Source organism: Saccopteryx leptura, chromosome X (genome assembly GCF_036850995.1).
Source record: "Saccopteryx leptura isolate mSacLep1 chromosome X, mSacLep1_pri_phased_curated, whole genome shotgun sequence".
NCBI lineage: Eukaryota > Metazoa > Chordata > Mammalia > Chiroptera > Emballonuridae > Saccopteryx > Saccopteryx leptura.
In genome coordinates this window covers 131,017,747-131,044,462 of record NC_089516.1, presented here as the reverse complement: position 1 = coordinate 131,044,462, position 26,716 = coordinate 131,017,747, and the positions used below count along the sequence as shown (strand labels likewise).

Sequence of the window (26,716 nt, the reverse complement as noted above, 5' to 3'; positions counted from 1 at the left end):
AATATAAACATTGAAACATAAAATGACAAATGGAGTCAGCAAGTTTAATATGAAACTGAATTTAGGGAAAGGGAAAACTAGTTTTGCTAAATTTTGAAATCAACTTCATAATTATTAAATTTTCTGTACTTTCCACATATGTATGATTAACACAATACAATGACCATCTTTCTCTCAGGGTTGTTCAAGTGTTGAGAATGAAATGATTTAATATTTCTAAAGCTCTTATAATAGTAACTAGCACACAATAACTGCTATGTAGATGTTTGTTAAATAAAATAAATAACTCCAGGTCTCACACATGCCGAATCATGATTGTTGGAGTCTCTATAAATCCTAGAAGGAATAAACACTTCTGCTACTTGCTCTTCAGGACTTTTCCCAATATCTTTGAAGCTAATGGTGCTTGTGAAAAGGAGACGAGTGCTTCTCATTATGAAAGCTCATGAGATTCTTTGTTTTTACGCCGTTGCTTTTGTTTCTCACTTCCCTTTAGTCTAGAGCCGCCAAATAGATTATTTGAAAAAGAAATTGACCCCTCCTGACAAAGACCAACGAAATCGAAGGGTTTAAAAAATGAGTGGGGATCTCAGAAGTCAGAGCACACAAATTGGAAATGACTACGTGGAAGCCACTTTTTTCTGTTTCCCAGGAATATTGGCTCAAACTCCTGAAAGATGATGCTCCAGGGTCTTGAAGCTATTGGTTCTATTCAAAATCGGGCGCCAGTTTCTCCAAGCCAATGCCATCCAGGAAAGCGCCGGGCACCCAGGCAACGCTCCGCCCCTTTGGAGGAAGTTTGCGGGGCGGGACTCTCACGCATGCTCTGTACCCGCGGGACCACTGTTGGGGCCTCTGGGCGCGTGCGCAGGACGCTGTGGGTGCCGGAACGCGGAAGACCTGGCCCTGCCTTGGTTCCCGCTTCTGAAGCGTAGGAGGAGCAGGAGACAGCAGGTTGTAGATTTTGGTCTTGGCCCCAAAGGGTTCCCCCGGGCCATTAGAAACCAAGAGAGTTAGAGAAGGCACCGGGGCGGCGGCGAAGGCTGAGGGGCCGAACCTCCCCCCGCCCCCCTGTCCTCCAGGCGGGAGGGGGGCAGGGAAGAGAGAAGTACCGATCACAGGGCTCAGGAGCCTCTGGGACCGGGTCTCGGAGCATGGGGGGCTGGACCCGGTCCCTAAGCATGGGGAGCTGGGGTCGCCGAGGCCCCCAGCTGCGTCCTGCCCGAGTGTCAGCTCCTCGATGATAGCGCTGTCCCGGCAGCTGTGGTGTCTGTAGCCCGGCCCCGCTTGAGGTCGTTGGCCAAAAGATAGCATGAGTTCCACCGCTGCCTAGTTTCTTCCCCTCCTTTTCTTCTCCCCCTGTCCTCTTTCCTCTCCTTCCTCTTCCCCGCACATCGTCCTTCTTCTTTTCCTCCCTCTGCTCCTCTTTTCCCCAACCTTCCCTCCTCATTTCCCCCATCTCGATTCTCTCTTCTGTCCTCCACCTTTTACACGGTTTTCCTGCCTTTTCCATCTGTCCTTTCTTTCTTGCTGTTTTCTGTCTTCCTTCCATCTCTCTTTCTTCCATCCCTCTTTCTTCCATCCTCTTTATTGTCACTTCCATCACAACCTCCATTCTCCTCCCCTCCCTGCCATCCCTCATCTTCCTCCTTCCCTGCTGCTCCTCTCATGCTTTTCTCCGCCCCAGCCCCCGCCCCCAAGCCTCCTCCCCTTAGCCCCCGCCCCCAGCTGCCAGTCCCCAGCAGCTCAGTCCTGCCGTGAGTGTTGGGAGTCCGTAGTTAAACTCCAGGAGCTGAGCTCTGTCCGCTGTGCCTGCTTGCAAGTCTCCGACATGGCTCAGGAGAAAATGGAGCTGGACTTTGAGCCTGTCACATCTGATGGGGGCTCCCTAAGGAGATCCAGCAGCGCTCCTCTGATCCACGAGCTCAGGTGAGCAGGGTTGGGGAGGATGGACAACAGGGTTCGAGGAGCCCCTGCAAACAGCCTTCCTTCCCTAAAGTTAAATTTGGAGTTATTTGGGCTCTCCAAACTGAGGGAATGATGACTTCTTTGCTTGACAGTGACTGGGGTCCCGTGGTGGAGTGAAAGTTTGACCCCAAACTCTGAGCAATGCGGGGCCCTCTCTACCTGAGGATCTGTTAGCTCACTCTAAAAGTACAGGTAACTGAAAGAAGCTTCTGGCTCTTCTAACAGGTTGCCTGCCCTGCCTAATGTACACCACTGAATGTCAGAGGGAAGCCCCTGAAGCTAGACTTGCAATTTGACACCTGTCTCTACTGCTATGTCTAAGCCTAGTTTAGGAACCCTGGTATTAACGGTGGTTTATTTAATAAATCACAGTATATCTAATAACTTGAAATTAAATGGTGTATGCTGTCATATTAAGTGATTTGGATTTGCTGTAATGTTTTGGATCCTAAAACTGCCTGAAATGTATTTCAGTGAATAAAATAAAGAAGAGTAGCATGTGAAAACACAGGTTTTTAGAAAACAATGAAAAGAGGCCACCCTTGAGTTTTAGTGGTAGGGTCTTGTGTTTTTCTATGAATAAGTCATCAGAGGGTCTATTTTAAGGTAGAATCTTGTGATAGTGAAGGTTAGGTTAACAGACCTCCAGAGCCTATTACATTTCACTTTTATAAGTAGACAATTCATCTTAGGTAGAGAGCCAATTTGTGCGACCCGTTAGAAATGGAATTAGTCCAAAAAAGAGGATGGGAATAAGTTAGCCAAAAACATTAATCAGGCACAGGGAAGGCAAAGATTAATGTTTGACAAACTGATTATAATATCCTTATTTCGGGGAAAAATGGGTTTACTTTTTTCTTTTATTAAATTTGAAACTGCAAATGATGGAGTGATTCTTTTCTAATGGTGTCCTCGGTTCTGCATTTATTTTTGATACTATAGGAATAAACTGTTCTTTTTGGTTGTTTTTAAAAATCTGTTAGGCAAGCAATTGCTAGAGACTAGGGTAATTCTGTTGACCTGAATTTAGACTACTGTAGAAATAGCATATTGTTTTTTTGAATCATGATTTAAGTAATTACTTGAAAGCAGCATGATGACAGAAGAAGGGTGAGGAGACCAGGCCTAGTCCCAATTTTCTCCCTGAATGGCTGTGATTGCGAATGTGTCACTTAACCTTTCTCAGCCTCTGTTTTCTCACTTAAAACGTAGGCAAGCTGAATTAGATGATATCCATATCCTCAATCCTGAAAATCCTTGATCTCTTAACATGGGCCTGGCACTCTGCTGGGCACTGCAGGATATGTACAAAGATGAACAAAACACTGCCATCAAGGCATTTAATACACAGGCATAGTTTTCATTAATAAAAGGTAAAGTGGATATCTCACGAAGCATCTAATTTCCCATTGTGCTCTTTGAGTTCAAGGGAGAGAAAAATTGCATTAGGTTTGTGGAATGAAGGAGCTTCACCGTCACACGCCATTTGAGATGGGTGTTGAAGGAGAGGAAGGATTTTGACAGATGGTGGTGGGAGGCAGGGCATTTGAGTCAGAAGGGATAAGGAACAAAATTCCAGGTACATTCATTTATTGAACAGTGGGGTTCAAAGGTAGAACACATGTTTAGGGAATAGTAACAGATGCTGACTGGGCTCATATTCTAGAACAGAGTCCCCCAGTCCTCGCTCTTCAGCTCATGGCACACACCAAAAGCAGTTCTGATTGTAGGTCCTTGGGGTAAAGAGATGAGGCTCCTGGTTTGAATCTGGTGGTGACTGGTTCTGTGGGGGGGGGGGGTGAGTTCTGAACAGAAGCAGCTGGAGGCAACCAGTTTGAAGCTCCACCCCATACCTCTCCTAGCTGCCCCCAGCCTCCTGGGAGATGGCTATCTCCATCAGCCTGTAATCCACAGCACACCACCCGGGCACCTCTGAAGAAGATGGTGAGGAGTTATTCTTTGTACGGAATAGGGAGCCTTCAAGGATTTCATTAACTACAGAATTGGTTTGAATATAGTTGAAGGATATCTTAAATGAGAAGACATTAATAATTTTATTTTTCTTTTTAGTGACCTCTCACAGATTTTTCAGCCTTACGCATTTAGAACTCGGAGAAATAGTACAACAATTATGAGCCATCATAGCCTGGTGAGTATAGAAGTAAGTATTCTTAATGGTTTTGATTGGAGAAATCACTTTCAAATGTAGTTCTTTCTTAAAATGATGTGCTATGCACAGTTGTTTACAAAAGGAAAAAAATATTCTACCTATCTTGTTTACTGCTTAATCATGTGGCCAATTTCAGCACAATGTGGTTGTTTCAGTGCAAAAGAGGAGACCTGTTTCAAAATGTTTCTGAACTGTGGAACTTTGTATTTTTCAACACTGTTCTTCGTTTAGTGTCATTACCTGCATCATGGCTGTGAGATAAATCAGAATTAAGTTCTGATTATAACTAAGAGCAGTGGTCTTTATTTTTCCTAGGATGCAAAAATAATTAGATGGTGGCAGTGTTTATTTCTGTCGATCAGTGCTGTTCTGTTTATCTGAAGAAAGACTCCTTTAAAATGCTATTTGTCTTCTCAGTAGAGTGGTGATCATGACGGCTCCATATAGCCAGAGCCGTTGGGGACCCCCTTATTAGCTGGTTGTATTGGGAGAAATTGGGCTGAGGTTTTTTATGTAGCAGCACTTCAGAAGTGGCGCCCACTTAGCCATTAGCTGCAGTGCTTTGGGAGACATCCGAGATGTAAGCAAACAGACTTCTGAATGGCTGAACTAGATTTCCATAATCTGTGCACAAAGATTCGTCAGTTTATTTATCAGAGAGCCTCTCTGACCTTTGGATCATCTAAAATTTATGCACAATTATAATTATACTAAGCTTCCAACTCAGTATTGTGTGAGAAGCAGCAAATCAGAAGAGGTGCATTAGGGTTAAAGGTATGCTGATAGCTGCTGGCAAAGGAAGAGAGGGGAGAACTACAAAAGCAGAGAGGTTTCCTTTAAAAAAAAGTCAATGGCTAATATAAGGGCTAAGAACCTGTTGTTACTCCAGGGCTAAGGACCCTGGAGTATCAATGGCATAAAATTGTAAAATAATTGATGTTCTTAAGGATATCTGGGTCTTCCACCTTTTCTTAAAATGTATGGCACTTTTCATTTAACAGAGTACTTTTGCACATTTAATCTCATAGCAACCCAATGAAATATTCAAGGAAGAAGATGCTTTTCCAAATTAAAAGAGGCAGCAGCTAAGACTCAACCAATATAACTGACTTGCTCAGAATTACACAATCAGTAAGTGACAGAACTGGGATTAGAATAGAGATCTTCCAGTGCCATTCTGTTTGGTATAATCTGTTTAACAAGGGGGAAGATATCACACTGTTGAGAAAGATTTCCAGCTGAAGTGACTAAAAATACTTAAAGGGGAAAATGTTAGCTATCTGGTGCTTTCATTTACTCCATCTCCATCCCTGAGGATACTGAAAATAAGTACCTATTTTTGCTGTATGTATGAAAAACATTTCTGCGTCAATAGCATAGCAAAGAAGAGAAAATGAAGTTGTCACTCTACACTTCACTGTCCTCTTTTCTCAGATATGAAAATTCTTAACAACCCTGTTTAGGCCAGCGGTTCTCAACTTGTGGTCGCGACCCACAGGTTGAGAACCGCTGGTTTAGGCTCAGTTCTCTCTTCTTCCTGACAAAAACCCACACTAGGCTCTGGCTGCACCAAAATACCTAGTTTGTTGAAGGGGCTTTGTTGGTTCACTGTTCTTTGTTAATCCTTACACCACCCCTTCACCTCATTCCCTTCTCCTTTATAGCTCTCCGGTATGGGAAGCCTTCCACAGCAACCTTTGGGTAGTTTTACTATACTGTTAATCACACCATAGACAATATATCACAGTGTACTCTGTAAGTCTTAACAGTCACCTATCTGCCGTATTAACCTGTAAACAGTAAGGTGTTGATGAATGAAAGGGAAATGAAGGGACTGATGAACGAGATAAGCAGAAGTAGTATCTTCATGATTTGGCAACTGATTAGATATAAAGTCAGGTAGAAGGAGGACTCAAAGTGACCGCAATTTTTATTTCTTGGGAAAAGTGTTGTCTTTATTACCAGTAGGGAAAATGAGAGGGATTGGTCCATTGTAGGGACAGAAAATAAACTCCTTCTGGGCATGTTCGTTTCAAGGTGCCACTGGCCCAATGCTCTTTTCCAAAGCAATAGACCCACTGAGAAAAGAGGCTGGGATCGGGAGGCCTCTTCAATGCTGATGGCAATATCTGAGAGAGCAATAGCCCCAATTTGCTTTATTATATAGCCATATGCAAATAAGGAAGTCTTTGATACAAAGTCACACATCTGAAGCAAAAATAGGAACTCTCTTAAGGCTTAAACAGGAATCCCCCACCATGCATAAGTGAAATCAACCAACATCTGAACAAAGGGTGAGAGGAAGGGCATGTAAATTGCTTCCAGCAACTTAAGCAAGCAAGTGAAGTGGGGCTATGGGATGAGTGCAAATATAGTACTCAGCTTCATAGCCAATATGGAGGTGGGGGGAGCTTAGCCTTTTGCTAAGCCTCGAATCTACAAAGGCTTTTTGCCACTTGCCACACTGTTACTTGATATGGCTTTGTTCCTCTGTTCTTCTTTCAGGACTTCTTTCCAATTCTGTCTAAATTGACAAGTTGTACATCATGTAGATGCAGCATCTAAATTTCTGACTTTCTCCGCAATTAGATTTGGCAATCTTCACTTTGACTTTCTTCATTATTTCACTACCTTTGGGGTTTCTTTTGTTCTCTGATGGACACATCCATACTCTCCTTTATATTATCCTACTAGTCTTTCTTTCCTTATTTACTTTTACTTTCCTAGTAGCTTAGTGTTTTTCAAATGATCTTATTAAGAGTTAACCAGTAAACATGCATTCCTTTCATAATAGGAAAAAATACTTTTAAAAGGATTTTACTGGTAAAGATTTTTTTCCCCAAAGGTTAGGAAAGGAAAAATTCAAAGAAAGGGATGGGTAATGAAGAAATATCTTTTGAGGTAAAATCATATTTCAGTGGAAACCTTAAAAATTTACCAGAATTAGCTTTTGTCTAAACAACTTAGAGAAATTTAACCATTTTATACTGCTACATTGGTATTTGAAAAAGTTTTAATAGGATAGGGCCCCTTGTAACAGGATAATTGTCTTATTTGGTTTTATAGTATTATAATTTTATTTGCATTTCATTAAGGGATAAATAATAGTTGTTCATATTATGGCTATTATAACCCTGTAAGATCCATTGATATGAATTGTATCTTACATTTTCTAATCAGATTTGATTATTTTGAAGTAGCATAACTTGGTCCCAAAATAATTTCAGCTTTGTGTTATTAAAACATGGTTATCTATGGGAAAGCAACAATTACCGTATTTCCCCATGTATAAGATACTCTCATGAATAAGACACACCTTAATTTTGAGGCCCGAAATTTGAAAAAAAGTATTACATTCAGTTATTGAACTCACGTTTTATTCATCATAAAATTCATACAACTCATGCATGCAAAAAAAAAAAAAAAAAGCAGGAAATGCAAGTAAAAACCTCTACAACCATTGTATATGATGCACCCAGTAATTAGATCCCACATTCTTCCAAAAATGGTGTATCTTATACATGGGGAAATTGGTATTTGAAAAATACAACTTGCCTTCCACATTGATTTTTCTTAACTAGTAAAGTTTGTGGTGATAACATTAGTTATCCAATTTTAGAATTTATTTAGGTCAAACAGACAATTTCCTTACTGCATTTTAAAGTGTTTTTGATAAGCATTCATCAGGGACATTATGATATTGGGCTTCGTAGTCTGTCTTCCTCCATTGGTGAATTGATAATAAAGATAAATAAAATTTGTTTTTTCTTTCCCTTATATGATATTTATTTTAGATTAGTGGGGTAATGGATATTTCCAAGACCTGGAGTCATTTTTAACATAAATGAACACAGGTTTGCATTCATTCGGAAAAAGTGTTAGAGTCGATGCCTGTCTAGTGATAGATGGTGCCTTGAGGTTGGACACCTGCCTCTGCTGCATTCGTGTTCAGTAATTTAAAGAGCTAGTTTTCTAAGAAGAATATAAAAAGTTATCTACGAAGAGACCGTACTCTGGGACTGACAGCAGATTGCTGCTTTGTGTTTCAGAGAATAGTAAATGTTTACTTTTTCTTTCCAGTTGCTGTCTTCCTCACCTAATCAGATTTCTAGTAGCAGACTGCATCAAATCAAAAGGGTAAATTTTACTTTCTAGCACAGATCTACAATTTTCTGAATTTTATATTTTGATTTTATTTTCATTTTGAAGATTTATATATATAAAAATGCAGTAGGTTGCACTCGTTTAGCTGTGGACAGATTAAAATTCTTCTGCGTGTTCAGATAGATGTGGCATGGGTGACAGTCTTAAAATGTTATTTCTGCTGTACTGTGATTATGTCAGATAGGATACAAACGTCTCTTTTTTCTTTCAAATAAAAAATTGTGTGGATACATATTATGTTTTCAGCATATGTTTGTCTTTGCAGGAGGAAGGCATGGATGTGGTGAACAGAGAAACTGCCCACGAAAGGTTAGTGATTTATGAGAAAAGCACACAGACTAGTGTGTATCTTGTTTCTAAGCACTGATGGCCTTTCATTTTTGTTTGTTTTAGGGAAGTGCAGGGGGCAGCGCAGATAAGCCAATCATGGGATGAGAGCTTGAGCCTGGTAAAGGTTTCGTGTTTGCTATTAGCTTTTTTTTAATTTTTTAATAGAAAACTGTATTATTCATTGGCTTTATTAATTTTTTTATACATTTCTTTCTTTTCTTTTCCAAATTTGTATTCATTTTTGATCTTTTATTTCTTCCAGAATTTTATATTGCTAATCTTTAGAATCTACACCAGGGGTCCCCAAACTTTTTACACAGGGGGCCAGTTCACTGTCCCTCAGACCGTTGGAGGGCCGGACTATAAAAAAAACTATGAACAAATCCCTATGCACACTGCACATATCTTATTTTAAAGTAAAAAAAAAAAATGTGAACAAATGCAGTATTTAAAATAAAGAACAAGTAAATTTAAATCAACAAACTGACCAGTATTTCGATGGGAACTATGCTCCTCTCACTGACCACCAATGAAATAGGTGCCCTTTCCGGAAGTGCGGCGGGGGCCGGATAAATGGCCTCAGGGGACTGCATGCAGCTCGTGGGCCGTAGTTTGGGGACCCCGGTCTATACATTTCTACCGTAAACATATAGGCATGTTTGAGTAGTAAAAAAGAGCTATAATGTGCTTAATTGTGAGTTATGAGGAAATAACACTTTATGTTTACAGAGTGATACTGATTTTGACAAGCCAGAGAAATTATATTCTCCTAAAAGGATTGATTTCACTCCAGTTTCTCCAGCGCCATCCCCCACCAGAGGGTTCGGAAAGGTAGGCTCATTGGCAAGACAGTAACTCTTTCTACACTGAGCTGTTTATTCTCTAAAACACACACACATGCACACTTTGCCTCATTTAGAGAATCCAATGACTTGAAAAAAAATAAATGAAAGTCTATGATGGTAACTTGGAAAAAAATGTGTAGTCTCATTCATATATATATGTATATAAAACATATATGGGATATATAGACAACTAAATAATCTAAGGGCATTGGTTCTGTCATTTTGAAAAGAATCTTTTGAAAATTGAAGCATTAGAACTATCTGTCTGTTTTAATATTAAATATGTTTTTCTAGCAATGTTTTTCACCGTCCTTACAAATGTTTGTGAGCAGCAGTGGGCTACCATCAAGTCCCATTCCTAGTCCGAGACGCTTCTCCAGGTAGATGAACCTGCTTTTTAAATGTGGGTGAATGCTACTTATTAAAATTGTCTCTCTGATAAACTGTTTTTTCCTGAAATTTGATTGTGGAAATTTTCAAACAGAAAACAAAATTGAAAGAACTGCATAGTCAACATCCATAAACCTGTCACCTATATTCTACCATTAACATTTAACCAAATTCATTTTTTGAGACTTAGTGCCAGTTTATATTCAGTGGACATACATGTGCATATCTGATAATATGTATTTTATAAGAAAAATTAAAAAAAATTAGAGTCAGAGAGAGGGAAAGATAGGGACAGACAGATAGGAAGGGAGAGAGATGTGAAGCATCAATTCTTCATTGTGGCATCTTAGTTGTTCATTGATTGCTTTCTCATATGTGCCTTGACTGGAGGGCTACAGCAGAGCAAGTGACCCCTTGCTCAAGCCAGTGACCTTGGGCTTCAAACCTGGGTCCTCTTCATCCCAGGCCAGTGCTCTATCCACTGCACCACCGCCTGGTCAGGCAACAAAGTTTATATTTTTAAAAGAAACTGTTGTGGGAATTTTGGGTTATAGAACAATTTTAAAAGACAGCTTAAAACACTATATTGTTCCCGATCACCATATGCCAGGTCAGACTATGTATTAGCATTTCAGTTATTCAACCTACAATACAGGCATTTTCTACTCTCTCAATGAATGTCAATTTTGTTGACTTATTTGGTGGGCTGAAATGTTTATCTTGCATCTTAGAAGCATTTCATGTCATTCTTTTTTTTTATTCTTTGAAGCAGGAGGAGTCAGAGTCCAGTCAAGTGCATAAGACCCAGTGCTCTTGGTCCTCTTAAAAGAAAAGGTATGCGTCATATTTCTGATATTAAACTTAGTTGAACCTGAATTACAAATGAGGATTTCTGTCTGAAATTAGTTTCAAGGCAGGACTCCTTTTTCATAAATAAATATGAAATAGGCCCTGGCCAGTTGGCTCAGTGTTAGAACATCGGCCTGGCGTGCGGGAGTCCCGGGTTCGATCCCCGGCCAGGGCACACAGAAGAAGCGCCCATCTGCTTCTCCACCCCTCCCCCTCTCCTTCCTCTCTGTCTCTCTTCCCCTCCTGCAGCCAAGGCTCCATTGGAGCAAAGATTGCCCGGGCGCTGATGATGGCTCTGTGGCCTCTGCCTCAGGCTCTAGAATAGCTCTGGTTGCAACAGAGCAACGCCCCAGATGGGCAGAGCATCGCCCCCTGGTGGGCGTGCCGGGTGGATCCCAGTCGGGCGCATGTGGGAGTCTGCCTGACTGCCTCCCCGTTTCCAACTTCAGAAAAATAGAAAAAAAAATAATAATACAAAAAAAAAGAAATATGAAATAGTCTTCCCCATTATGCTTTACTAATTCTAAATCTTGTAAATTAGTTATTTGATACTGTATCTTTTTATACTTCATAACTGAATCTTATATATTGTTATTATCAATATATATTCCAAAAATGTTGCCTTTCGCTGATGAGTATAAAAGAGATGCAGCCTGACCAGGTGGTGGTGCAGTGGATAGAGCGTTGGACTGAGATGCAGAAGGACCCCGAGGTTCGAGACCCTGAGGTCGCCAGTTTGAGTGCAGGATCATCTGGTTTGAGCAAAGCTCACCAGCGTGGACCCAAGGTCGCTGGCTTGAGCAAGGGATCACTTGGTCTGCTGACGGCCCACGGTCAAGGCACATATGAGAAAGCAATCAATGAACAACTAAGGTGTCGCAATGAAAAACTGATGACTGATGCTTCTCATCTCTCTCTGTTCCTGTCTGTCCCTGTCTATCTCGCTCTCTGAATCTCTCTGTCTCTGTAAAAAAAAAAAAAAAAGAGAGAGAGAGAGAGAGGCAAACTGCTATGTTGTGGAAATATAATGCTTATATCATAGCAAATGGGTTTGTGAACAAGCTGTATCCTCAATTAAGCATAAGCCACCACCAAATTTCACCTCATATTGAAGTGTATAAGGTTTTACTATATTTGAGGTGATCTTTTAACTACCTTATTTTGAACCACAAAACGCTAAGCTAAAATGATCTCACTCAATGCTAGTTTTAGAAGCTTATGGGCACTTGATGAAGTCTATTAAAAAAAGGCAAAGAAATTTAGTCATTATTCCTAGGGATATAACCACATGATTGTAAGTGTTGGATGTCATTTTAAACAAGAGTTTTAGCAATCATTTTAGAAAGCAGTACAGTATATAGTTTCTTTGTGCAGATCACCTTCGGGGCCAATAAACAAATAAACTCTTCTCATGTAGGTAAACAGATACTTGCCAGCTTTGGTGAAATATTTCCAGTGATGGCATCATACACGGATTCAAAAAGTGCTATACTTCAGACAACTTAAAATTAAAGATGGCATGTTCTGGAAACTAGATCCTAATAGAATGACAATAATTGTATTTTAGTGAATAAATTTTATTTTATAAACAATCCTTTTCCTTAATTTTTTTTAAGTGAGAAACAGACAGGAAGGGAGAGAAGCATCAACTTGTAGTTGTATCACTTCAGTTATTCATTGATTGCTTCTTATATGTGTCTTGACCGGGGGGTGGGGGGGGGGCTCAAGTGGAGCCAGTGACCCCTTGCTCAAGCCAGTGACCTTGGGCATCAAGCCAGCCACTTTTGGGCTCAAGCCAGCGACTATGGGGTCATGTTGATGATCCCATGCTCTGGCTTGTGACCCCATACTTAAGCTGATGAACCTGCGCTCAAGCCGCCAACCTTGGAGTTTCAAACCTGGGTCTTCAATGTCCTAGGTAGATGTTCTATCCCCTGTGCCACCACCAGGTCAGACCTTTTCCTGTATTCTTTAAGGAATTATTTAAAACCCTAAGAACCTTCTCAGGAGCTATTATGTCAAAACAACTCATGAAAATTAAAGCTATTATTATTGTTATTTATTTTAAATTTGTTGCAGGAAATCTAATTAGTATGTATGTTTAGTTTCAAAGCTATTCCAAAATATACCACTAGATGGAGGGATTCTCTGTTAAAAAGGGCTAAAATGTTTTGCTAATGAGGTATTGAAAGACAGTCAGCAGCTTTTATAAACTTCATATTAAAGTATGGAAAAAGGCAAATAAAAATGCAATCTTTCTTCAATTTTAGTAATATTCAGAATAGCTCCAGAGAAAAGATCATGTGAATTAATTAATACATGGAAAAAATTGAATGTTGGATTTGGTTTTGCTAATTTTTTTCCATCATAAAAATGTCGTAAAGGTTTAAGGTCAAAGTTATTAATTTTCTACAGAAATATAGATAGGCCCATGATTTAAATGTTCTTTAATATTCAATTTTAAAGCTCAAGTAAAGAACTTGAAAACCAAGGTATGTGCATGTTTCAAATCATAGCTTATTTGGAAAGGGGCTTTTTCTGCCTAACTTAGGGTTGTTAGTGTTTGCATTACTGGTGGATAAATGTTAAGGACTATTCCTTTGATGCAAAGTTTTTTTTTTGTTGTTTTTTTTTTTTTTTTGTGATAAAGTCAGAGAGAGGGACAGACAGGAAGGGAGAGAGAGGAGAAGCATCAAATCTTTATTGTGGCATGGTGTTTTAGTTGTTCATTGATTGCTTTCTCATATGTGCCTTAACTGGGGGCTATAGCAGAGTGAATGACCCCTTGCTCAAGGCAGTGACCTTGGGCTTCAAGCCAACAACCTTTGGGCTCAAGCCAGTGACCATGGGGTCATATTATCTATCATCCCATGCTCAAGCTAGTGACCCCACACTCAAGCTGATGAGCCTGCGCTCAAGACAGATGAGCCCACGCTGAAGCCGGCGACCTTGGGGCCTTGAACCTGGGTCCTCTGCACCCCAGTCCTGTGCTCTATCCACTGTGCCACTGCCTAGTCAGGCTGATGCAAAGTTTTTCTATTACTAGTTCTGAGAAAATATATAGGATTGAGGTAGCCAGTATATTGCCAATTTGTTAATTGATTAATAATTACTTTCAGTTACAGATGTGCTTTTAAACTTATACCGCATGCATCCCTTAACAATGGAGGTATGTTTTCAGAAATGTGTCATCAGGAGATTTCATCAACGTATGAACATCATAGAGTGTACTTACACAAACCTAGATGGTATAGCCAATTACACACCTAGGCTGTATGGTATAGCCTATTGCTCCTAGTGTACAAGCCTGTACTGCATGTCACTACAAAACAACATGAGATCCAGTCAAGCACAGAGAAAATAAGGCAATCAAGACACATGGTAAACACAAGATGTACAAGGCTGCTATTGGCATAACACGACATACTGTTTCACAGCAAACTCTTTTTATAAGCACAATAGTATATTCTAAAATGAAGATTAAGAAAAGCATCACATAGCAAATAAATAGACCAGTAGTGTAGTCTTTTATAATCATTATCAAGTATTATGTCCTGTACATATGTAACTGTGCATGCTGTACTTTTATGTGACCGGCAGCACAGTAGGCTTGTTTACACGAGTGTCACCACAGACAAATGAGGAATGTGTTGCGCTGTGACCTTGTGATGGCTATGACCCACTAAGTGACAGTTTTCAGCTTTGTTATAATCTTATGGACCGCCATCTTATATGCAGTCTGTCAGTGACCAGAACCTCGGTATGTGGTCCGTGACTCTTTAACCTTCATTTTTACTAAGGAGCCTAAAGTGACCCTTGGAGTTCTATGCTCTTTATCAGACTGAATACTCTTTAACTCATTTGACTTCAACTCAGGAAATGTTCTGATATTAAAAAAATATAAAATTAAGTATTTACTAATCATCTCTAGCATAAATTATTCACTCTCTGCTATTTGTAGAACTTTATTTCTGCTGTGGTTAGCCTTGATTTATTTCGCCTGATGCAGTCAGTGTTGTACTCTTCTGTTTTTTAATTTTTAAAATTTTATTTAGAAAATTAAATTTAACAGGCTGACATTGATCAGTTCTACTCTTCTATTAAAGAACATGGCTATATCAGTAGCATGATACATATAATAAATGAGAAGGTTTTTTTTTCAGGACTGCTGACTTTTTGGTTGAGGTTATATGGAAGTATATGTCTTCTATGTTAAACCCATGGAAAAATATCTTTCAAGTAACAACTTGAAGAAGTATGCTGAGTTTTGGTTAAGCAAAAATTACTCCATTTTAGCACTAAGCCTATAAAATTGTTTTTACAGTAACATATCTTTTTGTCTTAGGTGAAATGGAGACTGAAAGCCCGCCCAAGAGGTTCTTCCAAGGCACTACCAATATGCTGTCTCCGGAGACTGCACAATTATCTGATCTCAGTTCATGGTAAAAAATGAAATAAAACCAAAAGGATATTAGAGCCACATCAGAAGTATTGGGATCATTTAAAACATACTCAGCTTTTTCTCCATGCTCTATAGAGGAAGACTCCCCTGCACGTGTAGAGAATGTAGAACAGCAGATCATTTGAAAGCCATCAGTACTTTCTTAGAAGTCTATATATTTCTGGCACCTTTCCCTTCATTCCTAGCTCTTGTTAGGTCAACTTCTCTCAGCAGATGCTAATGGTGTGGGAGAATGTGGAGCACATTCGGGATGCCCTGAGATTTCTGGGTTGTTCTAGGCATTGATGCACAGATTTTAGCTGTTCTGTGTGCATTTTGTAGTACATCCTGTTGACTTAGATAATATGTGCCAGTGCTCTCTTCAGCATGGCATTTTCTAAATAGCATTATCTGTTATTAAATCTATATTTTTTAATTTTGGGAGTATTTCATCACAACGTTAACTAAGGGGTCATTTTTATAGTAACACTTTCTGATTCATATGGTCTGTTCATGCACGCGCGCGCGCACACACACACACACACATTAGTTTTACTTATCCTAGTTTAGGTGTCTAACTTAAGGCCCTTAAGTGTTTTTGTGCTAAAGCTAACCTATTCTCCTGTACCTGAAGTTGAGCATTTGGATACAGATAGATATATTGGAAAGAAGAAGAAAGAATAGTAGCAGTAGCCAGGTAATACAGTGGTACCTTGAGATACGAACAGACCAACATACAAATTTTTAAGATACAAGCTGCGACTTGGTCCGCATTTTTGTTCGAGATCCGAGCGAAATTCCAGGATATGAGTCATGATTTGGGAAGCTGCCACTGGTTGGCGTGTTGGCACACAGGTCCAGTATTGGCAGTTTGATATACGAGTTGACTGACTTACAGAGCTTGGTTACAGAATGAATTAAATTTGTATCTCAAGGTACCACTGTAATTGAAAATTTCTAAGTACATTCTAATAAACTTCCTGAGCACTCATGTTCTGGACATGATTATGTATTACCTTTCAAAACTTTCTTTTCCCTGAGTTTTATGGTGGTCTATTTTAAGAGCCTGTGAGGGCATTCACTTTAAAAGGAGGGAGTCCTGTTGATGGAAGCCTTATGTAAGCCACTTATAAAGATTAATGATTCCTCCTTTCAAAATCACTTATTCCAAGTTTGGTGAAAGATAACCTGTACTTCTAGTTGACCAAGAAGTTAGATTATTCTAGTTTCTTAGACTTGTTGATTAGTACTGTTCTAACCTTGAAACAAATGCCTTTTGGCTTGTTCTAGCTCTTTTCAGCCCCACGAGTTTTCTTCTCTCATCTCTGGCTGTCCTGGGTAGCTCACTGTGCTAATTTTGGTATGTAGACCATGGCAAAGAGAAAACCTCTAAAACTTGTCAAGATAGCTAGTGGATGAAACTGTATGCTTAATGGATATTACTTACAACTTTTATGGTAAAGTGTGTTTTAGTATAGGCACATGACATTTTAAATAGATTTGCTTACCCAGTTACCAACCAAGTAACCAAGTTAGGTAAACAATATGACAGCATTTTGCCAATGTAAAAACATACAGACAGGGTATGGTGATTTATAAAAAAAATATTGTCATAGGCTGACTGTGCAAGATGCCATAAAACAGATTCATGTAGTTAAATAAGAAAGGAAAGAGAAGGTGTCATAATTGCTAAGAGGCCCCTTGATCAGTGATTTATTCCTCCGAGGAGCATAAACTCAGCTGTAGATGATGGGGGATGTTGTGAGATTTCTGTTTCTGTTGCCACTATGCCCGTTGTCCCCAGACCTGTGTGCATCCCAGAGCCCTGGGAACACTGACGTTGTTGATGAAGGGCAGTTTGATCCATAAACACAAAAAGTATCCTCTCACACTTTATTCATAGCCACCCATAGAGCACTATAAAGCCAACATATGACTCAAATAATATGTGAAAAAGAAATTCATTACTTATGGTCAAGATGCAGTGTAGGTAAATACAGAACTTGAATCTTCCCACGACCACATCAGAGTTACAAGTAAACTACAGAAAAACCATCATTTCAGAACAACCGCCTAAAATCTGGCTGAATGGAAGTCCAACAACTAGGGAATTTAAGAAGAAGCCGCATGGAGACTAGTAGGAGGGGTGGAGACATGGAGCGGGCTGGTCCCACACGCACATGAAGCAGACAGAATAAAGAGGGCTATCTCGGCTGCAGAGGTCCCCCTGAAGAGCAAGGGGTCCCATCCCTTTATCAGGCCTCTCAGCCCAGAGTTTTGTTGTAGAGAAAAGCAGTTCCCACGACTTCTGGCTGTAAGAATCAGTGGGGATTGTGGCTGAGTGAGATGAAGAGCTGTAGGAGTCCCAGGCAGCTCCACTTAAAGTGCCCATAGACGGACTTACTCAGACTTACTGCCTCTGAGCTCCAGCATTGGGGCAGCACATTGAAAGAAAACGGAAATAGATGAGGAACTGGATTTTTTTTTAAGAGAGAGAGAGAAGTTAATAGGGGCAGACAGGAAAGGAAGGAAATGAGAAGCATCAATTCTTCATTGTGGCACCTTAGTTGTTCATTGATTGCTTTCTCATATGTGCCTTGACCCTGGGGGCTACAGTAGACCGAGTAACCCCTTGCTCAAGCCAGTGACCTTGGGCTGAAGCCAGCGACCTTGGGCTGAAGCTAGCAACCTTTAGGTTCAAGCCAGTGACCATGGGGTCATGTCTATGATCTCACGCTCAAGCTAGTGACCCCACATTCAAGCCAAATGAGCCCGCACTCAAGCTGGTGACCTCAGGGCTTTAAAACTGGGTCCTCTGCATCCCAGTCCGACACTCTATCCACTGTGCCACTGCCTGGTCACGCACAAATTTTTTAGATAATTGTACATTTAATAATAGAGAATACATTCTTGAAAACAGATAAAATGAAATGTTCAGATTTTTTTTTGGTAACTTCCCCATTAGCTTATTTCTCTTAAGGTAATCAACAATGTTCAATGACAGATTTTTCTGCATGAGTCATGTTCTATGTTTTTGAATGAATACAAGATTTACTTAAGCAAGCCAGTCTTGTCACAAATGGAGTCTTTTCACCCAGGGATAACCATAAATCTGGTGGTTGCGATAAGATAGTCTTTTCTTTTTTTTTTACAGGGACAGAGAGAGAGAAAGAGAGATAGGGACAGACAGACAGGAACGGAGAGAGATGAGAAGCATCAGTCATCAGTTTTTTGTTGCGACACCTTAGTTTTAGTTGTTCATTGATTGCTTTCTCATATGTGCCTTGACCGCGGGCCTTCAGCAGACCGAGTAACCCCTTGCTCCAGCCAGAGACCTTTGGCTCAAGCTGGTGAGCCTTGTTCAAACCAGATGAGCCCGTACTCAAGCTTGGCAACCTCGGGGTCTCGAACCTGGGTCCTCCGCATCCCAGTCCAACACTCTATCCACTGCGCCACTGCCTGGTCAGGCGGGATGATAGTCTTTATTCACATTCAGATTATCTGCTTGGTGGCCAAGTTTTAATCTAAACCTGTTTCTTCCAGCCAGTTAGCACAGAGCATGTCTTTTGGCTGCCCAGCCAACATGTTCTTTAGGAAAGTAAATTCATTTTAATGTTAGTCTACTCTAGACCAAATGCTGCAGGAGGGGGGAAAAAGTCACATATATTCCAAATATAAAGGTGTTTTGATTTTTCAGTGTCTTAGATTATCTATGCGAGTTTGCTTCAGTAGATTGAATGATTCATTTTTTTATTGTTGTTGAAAAAATACCCGAACTAGCTAAATTATCAAGGTCCTTTCTTTTTTTTCCTTTTTTTTTTATTGATTTAAATTTATTGTGTTTACATAGATTCAAGTGTCCCACCAAATACATCCTCCCGCACCCCTGAATTCCCCTCAACATCCTTCTTGCCCCTCCCCCTAACACCCTCCCTGCTTTCCTCCAGGATTTATTCTTCTGCTCTCTATAACGCTGTTATGTATATATTTATATAATTTCACCAAGCTCTTTCCCTTCTCTGATCTCATCCTCTCGTCCCCTTTCCCTCTGTCCGCTTTCCCACTGGTCCCTTTGATCCCTCCTCTGTCTCTATTCTGTTCCTCAGTTCACATTGTTCATTGGATTCCTCATATGAGTGAGGTCATATGATATTTTTATTTCTTGCCTGGCTTATGTCACTTAACATAATAGTTTCCAGGTCCATCCATGTTGTTGCAAAAGGTAGTATTTCCTTCATTTTCAGGGCCCCATAGTATTCCATGTGTATATGTACTACAGCTTTTTAATCCACTCATCCCCTGAAGGACACTTGGGCTGTATCCAGATCTTCATTATTGTAAACAATGCTGCCATAAACATGGGGGTGCATTTCTTCTTTTGAATTAGTGATTTGGTGTTCTTAGTATATATTCCTAAAAGTGGGATGGTTGGGTCAAAAGGCAGTTCCATTTTTAATTTCTTGAGGAATCTCCATACTGTTTTCCACAGTGGCTGCACCAGTCTGCATTCCCACCATCAGTGCAGGAGGATTTCCTTTACTCCACATCCTCACCAGCACTTATTCTGTGTTGTTTTGTTAATGTGTCATTCTCATGTGTGAGGTGATATCTCATTATGGTTTGAATTTGCATTTCTCTAATGATTAGTGATGTTGAACATTTTTTCTTTTGCCTATTGGCCATCTGAATGTCCTCTTTGAAGTGTCTATTCATTTCTTTTGCCCATTTTTGATTCGATTATGTTCCTTGATTTCTCTTATCAATGTTTTATAATTTTCTGAGTACAAGTCTTTACCTCCTTGGTTAAATTTACAGCTAGGCACTTTCTTTGTTGTTGTTGCAGTTGAAGGGCATTGTTTTCTTAATTTCTCTTTCGGACAGTTCATTGTTGGTGTATAAAAATGCCACTGGTTTTTGAATATTAATTTTATATCATGCCACCTTGCTGAATTCATTTATTAGGTCCAGTAGTTTTTTTTTTACTGAGACTTTAGGGTTTTCTATGTACAGTATCATATCAGCAAATAATGATAGTTTTACTTCTTCTTTTTCAATTTGGATGCATTTCTAAAATCTTAAATCTACATTCCTCTTTACTAGATTCCCTGATCCCCTACTTGTTCTGTTTACAATGTTAACCTTTCTTACATCATTGGTTTGGTTGTAATAAATTCCTTGAGGGTTTTTTGTTTGTTGTTTTTTTTTTTGTACGGGAAGCTTTTCATTTCTCCTTCTATTTTAAACAATAGCCTTGCTGGATAAAGAAGTCTTGGTTGTAGGATCTTGTTCTGCATTAATTTGAATATTTCTTGCCATTCCCTTTTTGCCTCAAGTGTTTTTGTTGAGAAGTCAATGTCATCCTTTTGGGGTCTCCTTTGTAGGTGACTGACTGCTTTTCTCTTGCAACTTTTAGTATTCTTTCTTTATTTCTTAGCTTTGGTTTTTTAATTATGATGTGTCTTCGTTTAGGTTTATTTGGGTTCCTTTTTAATGGGATTCTCTGTGCACTTGAACTTGTGTGACTTTTTCCTGCATCAATTTTGGGACATTTTTCAGCTATGATTTCTTCAATCAGGTTCTCTATCCCTTGTTCTTTCTCTTCTCCTTCAGGAACCCCTATGATGCAGATGTTGTTTCTCTTCCTATTGTAACAGAGCTCTCTTAGAGTTTTCTCAGACATTTTGATCCTCTTTTTCTTTTGCTGTTCTGCTTCCGTGCTTTTGCTTATCTTGTCCTCTAAATCGCTGATTCGATCCTCTTTTTCATCCCACCTGCTTTTCATTCCTTGTAGTGTAGACTTCATTTCTGATATTGTGTTTATCTTTTCTATCTGATTCTTTTTTGTGATTTCAGTGTCCTTTTTGATGCCAGATATCTCATTGTTTAGGTGCTCATGTTGTCTATCTATGGTCGCTCTAAGATCCTTGAGCACCCTCACAATCATTATTCTAAACTCTGCATCTGGCATCTTAGTTATTTCCATTTCTTTCGATTCTTTTTCTGGGGATTTCTCTTGTTGATTCATTTGAATTGCACTTCTCTCTCTTCCCATTTTGTCTTGATATAGACTGCTCCTTCAAATATGTTGTTTGTGTAGCTGAGTATAGGGTTGGTGTTGTCTGGCTCCAGCTTTTAATTGTGTAATTTCTAAATCTTCCTGGGATGGCTTCAGCTGTTTATAATCCGCTGTGGACTACTTGTCTGCTGCTACTGCTCTTTTTGCTGTTTGTGACAACGTTTTCTATGCCTTAGCTGGGTCAGGTGTGAGGAGCCTTTCCTTAAGATACCACTCGAACTATGGTTGTTAGGTCTTGAGCTGATGCTCTTCATATCTGGCCGCAGAATGTACCGGCCCTGGACCTCCCAGGCTGGAAACTGGCGAAGACCAGTGGGAATCACCACTTTTGACTGGCCCTCAGCAACCTTTTTGGAGCTACAGGCAATCCAGAATCATTTTCTCCTCATCTGACACCCGATCCTCCAAGTCGACCATCTTGGGCTGCTCTCAAGTTCCTTTCTTAACATGGTACCATTAATGATGCATTTGACAGTAGTGAGTACTGTGGGATATACTGTGTCCATTTATATATTTACTTTTCCAAAACCTATTTGTATCTGTCTTCACCTGAAAACAATCCAGGAGCAATAGAACAAAAGGACATTTTGAAGAAAAATAGAAGAGTAGAGAATCGGGGTTGGGGAAGGGGTTTGTATTTCATTGAGGTAATCTAGGGCCCAGAAACTTTCAAATGTACCACAGGTGCTAAACACTGGAAATGGATTAATTTAGGAATTCATAAAAATGATAATATTAAAGACTCATAATATTTCACTTTAGAACACACTAGACCAGGGTGGGCTTTTGGATCGGAGCTAGTGAGAGATGTAAGCCGGACCCATAGACCCTGATCATAACTCCTTCTCCAAGTCTATGCTTTGTTTATTTTTCAAAAAGAAAAAATATGTCTGTGTAAATCCTAAAATTGCCTAACTACTTCTCCAGCTTTGTCTCTTGTTGTGTTCTTTTTACTCTCTGTCTTAAAACAATACTTGCCTGCTTTTGGCTTCTAGAACTGTGCTCGCTTCCTCCCCAGCCTGGCCTCACTGAGGCCTCCTCATCTTTCAGATGAGCTCAGATACCGCTTTTAGGGAGCCAAGTTATGCCCTGTCCCTCCAAATTAGATCAGGCTATGCATGTTATACTCTCAGAGACTGTTGTATCTTTCCTCTTATGCTTTGATCACAGATTGTAATTCTGTGTTTATTAGCACAATTATTTCTGTGTCTGTGTTCTGCACTCTCCTGTAAGTCCAGTGAGGGCAGGGACCATGTCAGTCTTACACACCATTTTTTTTCTAATAGCTCGCATACTTCCTGCACTTGGCAGGGACTCAGTAATATTAGAATAAATGAATGAGTGAATTTGGCCAAATATAGAGCATAGTGCTTATATGTTGGATTGATGGGAATCAAAGCCAGAAAGGCAGGCTGATGCCAAATAGTGAAGACTCTTGATGGTGAATACTGAAGTATGAAGGCATATTTATGAGGCAGGTCAGATTAATTGTGAGCCATGAAGACTTGGGCTGGATGTATAAGGTGTCCCTGCGCTGGGCTGTAGAGGCTCTTGATGCCCAGATCAGGGGTTTTAGTGAAAGGGTAGGAACAGAAGCCAGTTTTCAGGATTAAATAGGCAAATGGACTATGAGGGTATTGGGTGTGTGGTTATTAGAGCATTCTTTTTAGAAGCTTAACTGGATAATGAAAGAAGGAGTCAAAGAAAGGAGTCTTTTAGAGATGGTAGGGAGACCTTTAGGTTTTGAAAGCAAGAAGAAAGGAAACAGTGTAAGAAATACATAAAATGAGAATAATATAAAAGGCAAACAATGGTGGAAATTAGAAAAAAATGTGTTTGAATCAAAGGTGTCTTGGGAGCGGGAAAGTGGTAAGATCTCGGGCAGCTGTAAGACTTGGTTCTGGAGTAGAGGGACCATGAAGCAGTGTACTCAATAGAACACTTCCCACAGTTCAGGATAGTGCCTCAGTGTGTAACCATTTGCTTTACTGTAAGGCTCATGGGAAGCTAAGAAGGTTTTATAAGGCTGGAAATCTCCTGAGCTGAAGGTAAGGGGACTGCCTCATGCAAACCAAGCCTTATCAGTAGGAATCTTCTTGTATGTTGGACATGCTGGTGCCCCCAGGAGAGGAGTAAATGACACAGAACCTGAGTGTCTTACTTTGCGTTCCTGTGACTGTGCTTTCTCAGTTATCTGAATACAGTACATGATATAGTTCATTGCTATTACTTTTATTTTTTTTATCATTTACAAATGTCTACTGATTCAGGAGTTCTTGAAACAATATTGTTGTATGTTATGTTTACTTTTGCCCTGATAGATGCATCTGCTTATAATTCTTTTGACTTTGTCCTTAGTTCAGATATTTGGGATGGCAGTAGTAGCAGGAGTAGCACAGTGGGTTATCCTCAGACCCACTGGCTAAAGGCAGCACGACTGCAGAGTCTCCAGTAGCGTGCTCCAATCCATGCCCTCCATTCGTCCTGGTGGCCAATCTGTCAGCCAAGTGATTTACCTGTTTTGGAGTCGGTGTTTTAACTGCTGTTTCCTACATAAAACATTCAGTGAGGAACACAGAGAACTTTGATCCATACTGAGGATGAAAGTATTGCATATTTAAACCATTTTGACACCATTCTTTTTTGGTACTTCTCTAAAGTTCAATTTTATGAGTATAGGGACCTCACTTGTATCTCTTTTTGCTGATCACATGTTGGATATGGTAACTAAATTTCAAATACTAATTTTTAATTGCTTAGAGTATGTGTGTGTATGTTTGTATCTCTCTCTATACACATACACAGAGAGAGAGAGAGATACATTATTTTTTTCCTCTGTGCCTCAGAGAGCACCCATTTTAGAGTCTATCCATTTACGAAAGCACTGATTTATATTTTTGATAACGGTTCCTTATCCCAGCAGTGATATGACAGCTGGAGTTGATCAGAAATTCACTTGCTTGAGAGATTTTTTTGTTCTCTGTTGACTACATAGTTTCAAATCTCTTTATTTCACAACAAATAAATTGCTTTTGATTATCTTTTTTTTTTTATTTTTCTGCATCAGCTTAAAAGTACACTATTTTGTTTCCCTTTTCTGTTTGAGCTGCTTACTTGCCATTTGTCATAGCAGAAAAAACACATAGTTGCTTTCATTACTACCCACATTGCTTCTTGGATGTCAGGGTGAATGATGTGAGGATTGATTTTAGTGCTGAGAATGTAAATAGACTAACAGGATGCCTGGAGTAGTCACCACAGGTTCTTATGGCTTAGCTACCACAATTAATATTTTTCCCCAAATATGTTACCCTAAGGAATATGTAAAATATTGTTAATGTTTCTAGGTGGTGTTATCAAGGAGAAGAAATTCCTGCCTTGACCAGATGTGTGGAGCATCTACAAATGAATGAATAATGTTATTTACATACAAAAAAGAAAAGCATATGTGACAGTTGACAGGTTGTCTTGGCATTACGGGATGTGACATGCCTTGGGGCACAGTGCTGTGCTGTCAAGATGTATATCATCCAGTAGGGTAGAAAAGGGGGCTCTATGTGACTGGTTTCCATATACTGTCTCAATTGCTCCTTTTCTGATTACTTTTTTGTCACTGGGTTCGTTTATTTTGTCCTGTGGTGAGTGGTGCTGCTGTATTTTGTCATTGTGTTGCCATCAGAATCGGAATTCAGTTCTTGTTCATGCTGCCTATTAGCAAGGGCAGTTTATATCTGTGAGGAAGCTTTTAGGAGCCCATATATATATCAATGTTATTGTGAATTCTGCTTTTAAGAAGCTAGCTGAGCTGTGAACATTGTACATGATAGTTAATTCTGAGGTACCAGAAGTTAACTTTTAAAAGGAAAATCCTGAATGGAGCTATTTTAAAAAGCCAGAGTGTAGTCTGTTGATGTGTTATTTATTATTTAAAACTGTAAACATGTCTTTTTCTGTCCTGGTATATTTTTTTTAATGTTCAGGTATCGTGGGTGAATTGTCTATTTAAGATGCAAATTTGCCTTTAGGATCATAGTATTCATTTTTGAATGGATATAGGAAATGAAAACTACTGCCCTTGTGTCTTTTGAAGGCAGAGATCCTTGAATCTTGAAGGCAAATGATGCACTTTGTGGGTACTCACAGGCTAGCACTACTGTATGCCTTGAAGGGAAACCTACTCTCTGTGCTTTGTAATAGAGCATCACTTAGTTAGCAGGAAGTAGTTCTGTTACAGCATCAGAGGTGGTGTTTAGTTTAAATTGTAATAACCACCATAATGACCATTAATGCCTTTATTTCTTATATTGCTGTCACCTGTGCAAAGACCATAATCCTTCAGACCTAACATAAATGTGTATATTATGAACATTGCTCCCTAGGATGCCATTTTAAAGAAACATTACTTTGACAGTATTCAGTGTATTTAATCTGTTTGTGAAAGAACCATATTAAGATGTTCCCACCTATATCATACCCAGAGATGGTTTTATCTTACAGGACACTTATCCCTTTCACTCTACTGTCTTTTTGCCTTAAAGGGACACTTTTGGCCATCTTTTGGCTCTGATTTCGAACAAATAACCTTTGGAATGTGATGATATTTATTTTTGAAATCCAGTGGTGGGGTAGAATTAGGCTAGGAAAGTGAAATTGTTCCAGTCATGTGAGACCTAGGAAGCAAGGTGGTTCACTTTATTGTTTAAACCAAGGTTCACTTTATTGTTTAAATGGACTGGAAAGTTAAATTTGTACAGGGATTATTTGCAGAAAAATAAGGGAGATGCTAATCTTCAGATGAGCTTGGTTTATAGCCCCTGTTTATTTTTATATGAACTTTAATATTTGAAAAGTGACCATTGTTACAAGTTAAAATTCTCTCTTCCTATTATATATTATATTCTATTTCAGGCTTCTATGTGAAAGTAAGTACAAGAGATGATATGATAAGAAAATCCTATAGATCAGTGTTCCCCAACCTTTTTTGGGCCATGGACTGGTTTAATGTCAGAAAATATTTTCACGGACTGGCCTTTAGGGTGGGACAGATAAATGTATCATGTGACCGAGACAAGTGTCAAGAGTGAGTCTTAGACGGATGTAACAGAGGGAATCTGGTCATTTTTTAAAAATAAAACATCGTTCAGACTTAAATATAAGTAAAACAGAAATAATGTAAGTTATTTATTCTTTCTCTGCGGACCGGTACCAAATGGCCCACGGACCGGTACAGGTCTGTGGCGCGGGGGTTGGGGACCACTGTCTTAGATGGATGTAACAGAGAGAATCTGGTCATTTTTTAAAAATAAAACATCATTCAGACTTAAATATAAATAAAATGGAAATAATGTTAGTTATTTGTTCTTTCTCTGTGGACCGGTACCAAATGGCCCAAGGACCGGTACCGGTCTGTGGCCCGAGGGTTGGGGACCACTGCTATAGATGATGCTCTTTTTGCTTGACTGACTTATATAATCACTGTATTT

General features: G+C 39.5%; 1 protein-coding gene across 8 annotated transcripts; it reads left to right on the top strand.

Moving 5' to 3' along the window:
- Positions 1-878: 878 nt before the first annotated feature.
- PABIR2 (PABIR family member 2) lies at positions 879-26,716 on the top strand. 8 transcript variants are annotated; one of them, XM_066356387.1, is made up of 10 exons: positions 879-1,929; positions 4,039-4,117; positions 8,219-8,275; positions 8,568-8,611; positions 8,696-8,750; positions 9,362-9,463; positions 9,772-9,857; positions 10,640-10,701; positions 15,062-15,158; positions 24,581-26,716. In XM_066356387.1, the coding sequence occupies exons 1-10, from the start codon at positions 1,832-1,834 to the stop codon at positions 24,648-24,650; spliced, it is 750 nt and encodes a 249-aa protein (XP_066212484.1). In that variant the 5' UTR covers positions 879-1,831; the 3' UTR covers positions 24,651-26,716. The 8 variants fall into 8 exon arrangements, with proteins under 8 accessions (XP_066212484.1, XP_066212483.1, XP_066212482.1 ...); XM_066356386.1 differs by having other exon boundaries at positions 10,637-10,701; XM_066356385.1 differs by having other exon boundaries at positions 4,039-4,129.